The 12,093-nt window shown below is 52.2% G+C and overlaps 1 protein-coding gene across 1 annotated transcript; it reads right to left on the bottom strand.

Annotated features, from left to right (window-relative positions):
- Nucleotides 1–2,639: 2,639 nt before the first annotated feature.
- PLPP7 (phospholipid phosphatase 7 (inactive)) lies at nucleotides 2,640–12,087 on the bottom strand. Its single transcript, XM_003211281.2, has 2 exons — nucleotides 11,219–12,087; nucleotides 2,640–3,467 (listed from the first exon to the last, which is right to left on the bottom strand). The coding sequence occupies exons 1-2, from the start codon at nucleotides 11,667–11,669 to the stop codon at nucleotides 3,103–3,105; spliced, it is 816 nt and encodes a 271-aa protein (XP_003211329.1). The 5' UTR covers nucleotides 11,670–12,087; the 3' UTR covers nucleotides 2,640–3,102.
- Between the last annotated feature and the right edge of the window lie 6 nt (nucleotides 12,088–12,093).

Below are 12,093 nucleotides of genomic sequence, written 5' to 3'. Positions count from 1 at the left end.
ACTAGAGCCAGAACCCCTCTATCACAGACAGATCTTGTGTAACAGTGTATGGGGCTGCTGAATCACGGCCTGAACCTCTGATTGATCACCTGAGGCGAGCGATGAGTCAGCCAGGGGAGCACAGGTGAAGGCAAATCACCTGTGTGCAGGAAGGGGTGGAGCCTGGCTGCACCTCTCCTAGAGCCATTTAAGAGCTGGCTGCCAGTGGGAAAGGATCTCTCTGGAGATCTGCTCCATCAGAGTTCATCTTGTGAGTGCAGGACAGGGTGAGTGACTTTCATTACTCCAATATAAATTATATTAGCCAAGCGCCTGGATATAAATATAAATATATATATATATATATATACACACCATCTGTATATCCATTGATTATACAAACAGCCTCCCTAATGCTCCCGAGCCTTCAAATCCACAAACCTTCTCCCTGGGTGCCAGCCAGTGCCTGCACTTTCCTGCCCATCACAGCCTTGCTGTCACTCTGGGGCTGCAGAGAGGAGCTCCCAGCAGCCCCGGGCAGCCCTGCTGTGGAAAGGACGTGTCCCCCTGCAATCCCACTTATCACAGAGGTCACCAGTGCACAAAGTGTTTAAATAAATCACATGCTTCAGTTGGGGAGCAGGAACTGGACACCCCAGCTGTGATTCCCACATATGCCCACAGATATAATCCAGATTTGCTACTTTCCTAGGCACCTTGTACATTTATTTTCCTAATTATAATCCCTTTTTGCTGCTGAGTACCATCAGCATTAGGGTGCGGGGAGGAGCTGCCCATGAATGCAATTGCTGCAGCTCTCCCAGCTGTGTGAGCGCACACGATGCTGGCAGCAGCCCCCTGAGCCCCTGTTTCCCCCCATGAGGCTTTTTCCTAATTCATCTGTTAGGTGAACTGAAAGCAGAAGACACTCAGATCCACCTGGCTGCAGCCCCTCCAGGAATAATTGCTCCTTCCCAAATCTCTTATGGCTGAATTTGGAGGCCTGAGGGCTCAGGGAAAGCTCTCACATTCCTGAAGATGCTCCAACCATTGATGCATCCCCGTCTCCAAACACCTTCAAGGAGGAAGAAGCACTCCTGGGGCTGGAGCCTGGCTTTAGGAACAGCTGCATTGCTCTCCTTGGGACAGGCAGGAGCCCAGGGCTGGGAGGCAGAAGTGGCATCCACAAAGCTCAAAGTCCAGGGAGATTTCCCTTCTCTTCCTGCTGCCGTACACTCCATGCCTCCAAACACTCGGGATCCATCCCTGTGGGTGCAGCACAGGGTGCTGGATCCCTCCCAGCCCACAGCAGCGTGGATGAGCGATATTCCCAGCCTGGAAGCTGGTCTGCCTGAGCTCCGGGGACACATAAGGACACGGCGGGGGGGAGCAGCCCCATGGCAGTTCCCTGCCATCCCTCACTGTTGCCATAGTGACAGAAGCTGGATTTCACCGCAGCGATGCTGGTACCCTCGGCACAGCAGGGAGAAGCACGCCAGGCAGGCTCAGCATCAGCCATGCACCCGTGCAGTGCCTCCCCAAAACCTCACTGCAGTGAGCATCAGGGTCTTGGAGCACTCTGAACTGGACCCTTCCTCGGGATCAGCAAGATGCTGATCCGTAAAGGACACGGAGCCCTCTGCAATTCCCACTCATGGGCTCCAGCCTCAGTGCAGGGCTCTGTACTGATTTCTCAGCTGGAGTCACCTGCCAGGTATAGATTTTTCCCATTTATCGTCTTTTTGTACTAATTCTCAGAGAGCAACAAACGTTAACAACCTACAACAGTCATTATCTGCATGCTGCCTCATTCTCACCAGCCTGACCTGGAGGAATAGGGATCCCCAGGGCGCTGGGATGGGTGGGAGCTCAGAAACTGATTGCTGCCTGGCACTGCAAATCAGGGGGGACCTGTTCAGCTGGGACAGCCAGGAAGACAGGCACATTTGCAGAAACATTCAGCCAGGAAAATGCTGCATCCAGTAGTGCCTTCTGTCATCTACCCAACAACAAACTCTGCTATAAGGAGAGGGAAACTACCAAGAGTGGGAAGGTTTTGTGCAGAACGGGGGTTTTCTTAGCCATGGCCGTGACCTGGGCAGAGAACAGCTGGTTTTCAAGGAGGAAAGCAGGAGCCATAATAGAAAGCAACAGCACTGTGTTGGCGCATCACATTCACATCACATTCAGCCCATCAGAACACTTAGCAGATATCAATTAGCTCCGCCTCGCAATTGAGGAAGATCAGGAATGCCCTCCTTGTTTCACACCAGGTGAGACACAGATGCCTTCAGGATTTTCCTCTGCAATAAGGGTAGGGCTGAGCCGGCAGCCTGGTCCTGGCCTCCTGCTGGGTGCACCAGAAAGCATCCAGGGCTGCAGGGGATTTACCTTGGGCATTGCCCTCTATAGCATTATTTGGCATAAGTATAAACTCATAACTGTGAAGAGGTAGGAAAAAAAAGCTGTGCATCTCGACCTGCTTTGTGAACTCACCACGATCCAACACAATGCTCCCTGCCAGGGTGAAAACGGGCAGCAGTATTTGCCACACAGCAGGCAAAAAAACAACCCACAAACACCCCATGGTGAGCACAAACCTCAGAGCCACCCCGAGCTGCCCTCTGTCCCTTCCCTCAGCAGAAGAACCAAGGCGGGCAGGATTTTCACCATTATTTATTATCTGTGAAACGCCAGCAGTGTCCTGACTGCACAAGACACAGTCGCTTGGCTTACAAAAGGAAAAAGCACTGTGGCCAAAATCCTTTGGCCTCCAGAAAGTTAACAGCTGAGTCCTCAGGAAGCTCTTAGGTGCTGCCCGTGCAGAGGACAAACCCAGGTGAGAGGTGAACCATTCCAATGAGGCAGGTGGAGCTCATTTCTCTCACCTGTGAAGCTTAATTTGATTGCTGTCCAAATACAGTTTGAGAACATGGCCAACAACATTGGGTGCTAAAATCCATTGCAAGAAACTTTCTTTTCCAGGCAGGGAAGCAACATTAAAAAACGCCACTACTCATGGAAGTTACAACTGTTTCCAACAAACAAAAGGTAAAAAATACCGGGAGAGGGGACTCAAAGTATCTGCTGGTTTTGGGTGGAAAGGCATCGAGTCCCCCGCATTCACCAGATGGATATCAACATCTGACACGTGTTGGAAGACATCCATATCAACTCCACCAGCCTAAACTGCAGGTAGCCAAACACGAAGCCGGAGAGCACGTCTGTGATGTGGTGCCGACCGATCATAACGCGGGAAAAGCCAACGCAGAAAGCCCAAAGGACCAGCAGGATGCGGAGTGGGATGGCCAGGACCAGGTGGTTGAGGAGGAACTTGGAGAGCATGGCGGCACGGCTGGCGTGCCCGGCTGGGAACGCGTAGGTGTCCATGGTCAGGTAGTCCAAGAGCCCGGGGCTGATGTCGTACGGACCCTTGCGCTTGGCCAACTTCTGCAACCCGGCCACGATCATGATGTCCAACAGCAGGGCTGCAAAATGAGACAGAGGCAGAAGTCAAGGGCAGTTTGCAGTGCTGAGCGCACAAAGGTCATCGCTGTCCTTAAAGCAAGGCTCAGGTTCAGTTCTAGCCCATCAGCTGCAGGTCATCCAGCTGGCAGCTGACCTCCCAGCTGAGCGCCATTAGCACCACCGCTCAGTGTAGAAACACAAACCACAGAGCACTCTCAGCACCAAATGACCTTTCAAACTGCTCTGGAACAAAACCCATCTGTACTTTATCCTCTTTCCCTTTCTTCCATCCCTCTAGCACCAGCCAATGCTCCTGGCATTTCTACTTCCCAGCCAAACTACTGCTTTTTCTTCCCAGACAAAGGTGATATACCAGAGCAGCCCAGGGAGTGTAGGTGTGCACACGGAGGCTGTCGGAGCAGAGGTACTTTAATAATCCTTTCATTCAGGGGATGAATAAAATGGACCTTTAGTACTGCTAGGTCAGATATTCATCAGACAGTGTTCAGAAAGCAGAAAGCCTCATTCGCTTGCGTTTCCTGACCTGAAAGCATGCTAGCATCAGAACTGGAGGGTTAATTTGCTGTTAAAAGTAAAAAAAATAAGAACCAAACCCAAGTGTGCTCCACCGGGTGTTTTTTTTTGTACTTCCTCCCTACACTTTCTGTTCCCTTCATGATGAGGAAGCAGCCTCAGCAGCCTGCCCAGCCCCAGCTGGGGGTGCAACCAGCACCCTTCCATCTGCAACACGCACTCACAGCTCCTGTCCCTACAACAGGCACACACACACCCTTCAGGCTGAGAGGAGCGGAGGTTGGAGGGGATAAAACCACAGGAGGGAACTTGGGGGGACTGACTGAGCAGACAGACAGACACTTGGGGCTGTTGGATGTGCAGTGAAGAAGGCAGAGAGGTGAGATTAGGGGAGCAGGCACCGTAGTTTTGAGCCTTTTCCTCCACGCGCATACAGGCAGCACTGAGTTGAAAGAAGTGAAGACACCAAAGGAAGGTTTGATCTTGCCCATTACTTCTCACGTTCTTTTTTTTTTTTCCCCCTAAGATCCAGAATTTTCTTCTTAGCCTGTTTTAAGAGAAACACTACAAGCCCAGCCAATCACTGAAAGCACTGTTAACATCCAAAACTTCCTTACAGCACAAACCCAACAAGCGAGCCCTGCCCATCTGCGACAATTCCAGCATCAGAGATCACCTTGGTAAAGTAAATAGCCAACATCTGGCATCAGATGCACAGCAATGAGCTGAAAGCAAGCCCCCTGGGCAGACATTTTATATCTATTAATAAGAGAAGGAAAACAATTATCTGCCTCGCTCCTACTGCCACATGTTAGGAGCCCATTAGGAGCAGAGAGGCAAAACCCGCACAGGCAGAGCACAAGGACAAACCCATAGAACTGCCTTAGCAAAACCAAACCAACTGCAGCCCTCTCCCCAAAAGGAAGCTGATGCAGCTGATGTCCTGTCCCTGCCAGGTCCCTTCTGTCCCAGCCCAAGCTGGAGTGACAGCAGGGTGAAGGGCTGTTCTTGCTGCCCATGGGCATCACCTGCCCGTGCTGGAGCCAGGCAGCATCCCCTGGGGACCAGTGGGCTCCAGCTGAGATGTTTACGTAAGTACCAAACAGCTGAAAACTAGCCTGGGTGCAGTGCTGGGGGGTAGAAAAACAGGAGGAAGCCAAAAAAGCCTTTGGCTTTGTCTGTTCCCACAGCCCTGATCCACATGACGTGGTGCACATGGGGCTGATTGCTGTGCCCAGGCACGTGGCAGAGGAAAAATTGGGTTCAGTAGGAGCAGTGTGCCCATCCCCTGCTCATTTTAAGGCAGGGCAAGCCAGGCAGCTGCTCAGTGCCCAACACTCCCTAAGCCAGCAGCACTTTGACCCCTGCCCCACTGTGTCAGAGGCCACATGTAGGGCCCAGGTTGGCTCTGAAGGTGCTTTGTTTCCAGGTGAGCCAACTTCAGGCACACAGGATCATAGAATCGTAGAATTGCTCAGGTTGGAAAAGACCTTCAAGCTCATCAAGTCCAACTACAAACTAACCATGCTCCCCTAACTCTAACAACCCACATGTCACCCTCCCTAGGAAATAGTTCCTTTTGATCCACAATTAGAATTCCCCCAACATTTGCTTTGAACTGGAGCTGTTCAGTTATTACATACAAGCCCTATCCTACTGCTTCTGAAAGGAGCTTCCCAAACCTCCTGCAGGCATGAGGCTCTCTGACCTGGAAAATGAGCCATTTGCAGCCTTGGCTAGTTGACACTAATGAAAGATGCAGGTTCCAGAGCATCGTCACCCTCACTCCAGAGAAGCCAGATGAGCTCCACTCCTCTGGAATTGAACTCCTCTCTTGCATTTTCTTCCCCAAACGTGGCACTATTAGGTGCAGGAGCTGACAAAAGGCACAGATGGCACGACACAGTTAAGCACTGAATCAGACACTGTGGTGTTTTGGGGAAGGTTATGTTTTGGCTGAACAAGCAGCAGAGGCTTCTGGCCATGGAGTGAAAGGCATGCCAGGCTAAGTAGTCACAGGGAAGGAAAAGAATGGCAGAAATCAGCACTGTGCAATTAATTAAAAAGTCCAGTGACTGATTCCATCACCGTCTGCACCGAAGCTGGCCTGGGCCCTGCTGCCTGCTCAGCATCCCTGCTCCTGCTGCTCACCCGCTGCACCTCCACTGCTTCTGCTCCTGCCAAGGAGCTGGGGACAAAGCTGCTCACCCATCCTAAGGATGCCCTGCTCAGCCCTGCTCAGCCTTCCACAGCAGCCAGCAGCTCGTGTCCCTGCCCAGCGGGGCAATGGGAAGCTGCTCGGGAGTGACAGACACGAGCATGACTCATTTCCCTTGTTTATTCCTCCTCTTCCCATTCAGCAACCCTCGCACTTCTTTTCTCTTTCAATCTGCATTCAGACTGGGGAATATTTTGCCTGCTTGGTTTTAAGCTTCCCGCAGTTCCCTGAAGGCTTCACACAGGGATTCAGGACTCACATCACCTCCAGAACCAAACAGGGAGGACCTGACCTCAGTGCTGACCACAGGGACTGCTCAGCCCTGGATCTAAAAGAGACCTTGCACAGATCCATGGAAATATCCGCCGTGTCTGCTGCAGCCACAGCAAAATGGGCTCCAGCCTGTCACCAACTGTCCTCTGCACGCAGGGACACTGCAGGCTGCACGTCTGCCCTGCAGTGAACAGAATGCACTTGCCATAAAGCACGCAGGAGAGGAAGGGAAGGGAGCAGGGAGCTGGGCACTGTTTGCTGCTCGGAGCTGCCTGAGCTCAGCCAGGGGTATGGGGTAAGGATGGCACCTCCCGAAGGACCAAGGGCAGGAAAATGATGGGCAGATTAGCAGCTGGATGTGATGAAGAGGAATATTTAATGTCAGGCTGGACCTGTGACATGGATGCAGGGAGTGGACGGGGGCTGGGAGCGTTCCTGAGCAGGGAACACACACAGGGTGCCAGCCCTTGGGCTGCTCTCGTCTGCTGAAATGCTATCTGCCCTGTCTAGCTCAGAAAATCCCCAGCCTCGCAGTGGGAAAATGAAAGGGAAAAAATAGACACATCTGGCCCCAAACCATCTCTGGGGCTCTCAGCTTAGCAAGCTCTGCTGCGTCCGGTCTGATCCATCTGCCAGCACAGCTCCCCGTCCTCTCTGCTGGGTCTGAGCTGCTGAGCCCCGAGGCTCAGTGGGATGAGTTTGTCTGTACTGCCTGGGCATTTAATCTGCTCGGTGACCTTTAACAGCAGCGGGCTGTACGATCTGAATCTTCACTGCACGGATTCCAAAGGAAAGCAGCTCCATACACAAAGTCCCTCTGTACGGCTAGACGAGGGTCAGAGGGTCTTTGAGGGACCTGGGGAAGGCATTTCTTTCTTCATTTTCCCCCTAAACTACCACTTTCCTGGCAGTTTGCTCTTGTGTGGAGGCTGCATGACGGATTTCAAAGATCTCTCTGTATATATTTATAAATACATATATATAGGGCTCAGGATAAAGTCACCGTTCTGCAGGGTGATGTGCCTCAGAGTGTTATGGCTTTGTTCCCAGTTGGACTAATGCTAGGTCTGCATCCACGGGGAGAGCATGGACTGAATTCTTGCTGACCTCCAGGCCTGGAGAAATGGTCCTGGCCTCCCCTCCTTTCCTCCTCCTGTGGCAAGCAATTCATCCTCAGCCCGTTGTGCTGCTTCCCATGGCGTGCCCACAGCACCACTTTCCCTGATGGTGATAAATGCTTGATGACAGCACCAAAGAGCTGACCCACCTGCCAGCAGCAGTGTGGAGCCAGCTGTTGATGGGTATGGGCTATGGCCCATGTCACTGTGACCAGAGCAACCACCAGGCTTGGCTCTGCCTCTTTCCAGCATGCCAAGAGGTTTGAATCCCTGTTTCACAAACCCACGACCAGGTATTTCAAATCAAACACAATTGTGTGCAAGCATTAACCAACCAGAAATCCTCGTGCAGCCAGAGCATGCAGCTGGACCACAGCTAACCACACAGCGTGCCAGTTCTGCTCTAAGCACAAGAGGTGGACCTCACCAAAAGCACCACTTTGGGTAGATCACCATATTCCATCCCCCTTTACTCTAAGAAGGTGCCCAGATCTGGAAAGACAATCAGTCTAATGAGATCGGTCTGTTGAGCTTAATGAATAGGAGGTGAAGAGGTGACTTGAGCACTATCCAAAATATTGAAAGGCAGAAGGGATGTTGGATAAAAGAGCTATTCAGCTGAAGAGACAATGGTGTGCAGAGGCAACGGAGGGCAGGGAACAGTCAAACTAAGAGCAACGCACTTGTGAGAGCACCTCCCCCTGCAGTGATACAGAAATGGTTCTGACAAGTTCAGTGCCACTCAAAATCTTACATCTGATTGAGTGTTTGGGTTTTTTCCCTTAGCAAATTGAACAGGGATAAATTAAGGGATGTGCCACCGCCTGTATTTTGCCGTGGGTTAGATTAGTGATCCAAATGTTCTTTGCTGGCTTAGCAGCCAATGAATCACTGCATTCGGATCCATGTTCTCACCAGATGGATCAGAACCAGAAACCAAGGCACTGCTTTCCCTCAAGAGTTTAACAGCTCTCCTGCCTGATTCTAGAGAAGCTCCAGTGATTACAGTGGGAGCTTTATTTCTGTTTTCCCTCTGAAAAACCAGTTGCAAGGTTCAAATGGTTTTCTAAACATTTCAGTTTCCATGAGATTCTTGTGACTGCAGAGAACAGCCTGACTGGCTCTGAAATTCCAACAGTGGCACACAAATAAAGCGAGCTTTAGCTGGGAGCTTTCCCAAGCTCTGATTTTTGCAGTGTGGCAGAGGGGGAGCAGACTTTCCTCCTGACTCTTTCACAGCCAGGGCTGGCAGTACCAAGGCAGTCTTCCTGAAAGCACATTCTGGCAGAAGGATTTTGACAGTGGGCACAGATAGCCGATTTCTTCCATCTTTTCAGTAACAGGCTGAGATCGTGCTTCTCTGTTTGGCATTTGCTGGAAAAAAGATTACGATGAGGAGGAGAATCAATAAATTCCATCACAGATGACAACTGCGGAGGGAAAACATTGCTGGGGGTTGCTAATCAACATCAGCAGTCAGGATGGATGGCGTGTCCCAGGGAGAGAGGTCACAACCCCTCACCCTAAATGCTCCCACACTTCTTGGCACAGATCCTACAAGATCCCCCAGCGCAGTTCCCCCCCTCCATCTGCAGTGGTGCTCCTGCCAGGTTCCTGGTCCCATTTCAGCAGTCTCCTGTCTCCTCGCCTTGAAAGCCTGATTGCAAATCCTAAACAAGTGCTCTATGATGGGCTGGCTCCCTGCCCAGAGACTGCATCAGAAATTCTGCTTGATGTATCAAACCCTGAGCAAGCCAGGGGGAAGGGTGGAGAGCCAGGGGAGGTAAAGACGGGGTGCTGCAGACAACCCCAGCTTCCCTGCTTCCAGGAGCCCAGGAAAGCACCAGCAAGCTTCCCTTCTCCCTTTGACCTGTCCCCGCTGACCTGCTGGATTTCAATCCTAGAAAAACAAGAGTGAGAGGGAGCCAGGATGCCAGATGCAGCAGCACTGTCACACCCCTCCTTTCCTCCTATTCTGTGGGCGGTGTGGGTCTGAGCCCCAAGCTCCCCTGCTGAACTCCTTCATGCATCAGCAATGCAGGTTTTACAGCAGTAGCCGCTCTGATATTAGGAGTCCTGACTGCAATCTCAGACATCAATCCAAGGCCACGCTTGCAGAGATCCTGCTGGGAGAGCTCTGCTGAGAGGCTGCAGGCACCTTGGTCAGCGCTCCGAGCCTCAGCGCAGCCTGGAGCTGGCTTTGCATTTGGCCTCAATGGCAATGGAAGAGCAAGAAGGTTTTCCTTAGTTTTAAGCCAAAAGTGGCGTTAACTCTTCATAAAGATCTCAAATATTTTGGACTCAAAGAGATGGATTTTCAGGCTCCAGAACTGTCGGAGCCTCTCAGGTCAAGAGACCTCTGGAAATTGTGCCGGCTGATGTTGGCTGCCTCCTATTTCATCCTCGTGCCCTTTCAGATGGAGCTTCTTTTCTCAGCGAGGGTTTGACCCGGAGCACTGAGCAGCCTGGGGAAGAAGTGCTGACGTTGGCGGCCCTGCATCACGCCGATGCTATTCTGGCTTCCTCCCCACCATGGCGTCCCTTCATTGGATGTCACAGCACGAGGACAGCCTCTTCAAAGGCAGAGGGGAGAACAGGGAAGCTACAACTGTGCTTTTCAAATCAGTTCTTTTGCCCTCCTTGAAAGATGAACTTCTGGAAAAAAAAACTTGAGCTGTGTTGCAGCACCCATACAGCACACACTGCTGAAATAAAGCCTTCCTGTGACCCCTCACGGTGCTCCTTGAGAAACAAAGGCTTAAATCTAATGCCTTCAACCCTTGTGCTGACTGAAAGCGGGAGCTCTGCACGCCTGTTTTTGGAGAGGGTGAAGAGCTTGGGGTGATCACAGCCACTGTCACCAGGCTGCAGGCCAAAGGCAGAAGGGAGGGAAAAGGAGGACCTTGGGGAAGACAGCCAGGGTGGGCTGGGGTCTGGATGTGGGGCCCAGATGTGGGGCCTGGTCATGGCTGGGACGTTGGCTGCTCTGACATGACTGACCTCAAGTAAAGGACCAACAGGGGAGCTAGAGAGATCAGAGCTGTCCTCATGGCCACCAGGTGAAATGAGCGCACGGAAAAGGGGGACAGCAGCAAAAAAGGCCCTCCTGGGATGAAGGATGTGAGATCAAATCACAGTAAGAAAGGAGACAGAACTCCATCAGGCGGCTGCCGAGCCTTGAGTCCGCTCAAGGAGGAGCAGAGGGGATGGAAATGTTTGTTGTTTATTTTCCTAGGGCTCTGATCCACATATCAAATTTACAATATTCATGTTTTCCCCAGCCCAACAAACCACCAAGGCTGATGGCCATAAATCAACACCGCGACCACTGGCGTCCACCTGCACTCACAGACACTTTCTTGGCCCTATTAGACCAACCCAAGCCTTGTGCAGGGCTGCTCTATTGCTATGGCCATCCACCAGGATCCCCGCACCCCTACCGACAACATCCATCACCCCCAGCACCCAGGACCAGCACGAAGCTGCCAAGGCAGCCGATAAGCACAGCGTTCCCCCAAAAGGTCACTGAGCACATCGCGGTGGGAGCAGCCAGAGGAGGAGCCCCAGTGCCACCATCCCTTGTGACCGGGGCTGGGCAGTCCTGTAGCGATGGAGCTTTGCCACTCACCCAGCAGCAGGTTCATGAGGACCTCCTGGCCCGCCAGCGTGCTGCTCTTCACCAGGCAGATGAGCGTGCCCGCGATCCAGGGGATGCCGTGCCCCGTTATCCCCAGCAGGTTGATCATGGAGCGGGCACCCCCCCAGGACGAGGCTCTGTTGGCACACACCCCCAGCCGCTTGGACATGCAGATATCGATGGCCAGCAGGGAGTTGAAGGCGATTCCCTTGAAGGAGGGGTTGAGCTGCATGCAGTCCTCTTCGGGCAGCTGCTGCGATTGCCTCCGCTCCTTGGGGCTGCTGTTCTGGGTTCCGGCCGCCGCTGTTTGGCCGCTCTGCTTCCTGCCCGAGCTCCTGCTCTCCTGGGTCCCTTTCGGGGGCTGGTTCAAGGAGAGGAACTCAGCCCTGTTGAGGACATTGTTCCTGTCTCGTGCTCTGGACCGAGTCTGGGATGCTGGCATTGCAGTCTTTCTCTAACTGAACTGCTCTGCAAATACCGGGAAGGAGAGAAATCCCTCTTGTCCCTGCAGAAATCTTCCCCACGCCCACCCTCACGAGCCGTGAATTTGGGAAGCTACAAAGGTTCCCCTCTGTTGCAGTTGCCCCTAGCACAGTCTGCAGCTGTTAAATATAGAGTAAGGAATGCACATGGCTGTTTACTTCATGGGCCTAGCAAGCTTGGAAGGGAAATTAATGCCAGGCTTGGCAGCCACTCCAGTGCCAGGGAAAAAGGTTAAACAGCCAATAGATTGGAAGAAGAGGAGGGAAATGCTTTGTGCCAAAGGTTGGTTGCTTCTGGCCTGGTCTATTTAAATCTTCCAATAGCTTATTTCCCAGAGCTGCAAGGGAAACTGGGAGATGTAGTTTGGCTTTTTTTTTTTTTTT

This window comes from Meleagris gallopavo, chromosome 19 (genome assembly GCF_000146605.3).
Source record: "Meleagris gallopavo isolate NT-WF06-2002-E0010 breed Aviagen turkey brand Nicholas breeding stock chromosome 19, Turkey_5.1, whole genome shotgun sequence".
Taxonomy (NCBI): Eukaryota; Metazoa; Chordata; class Aves; order Galliformes; family Phasianidae; genus Meleagris; species Meleagris gallopavo.
This window is presented reverse-complemented; position numbering and strand designations above follow the sequence as displayed.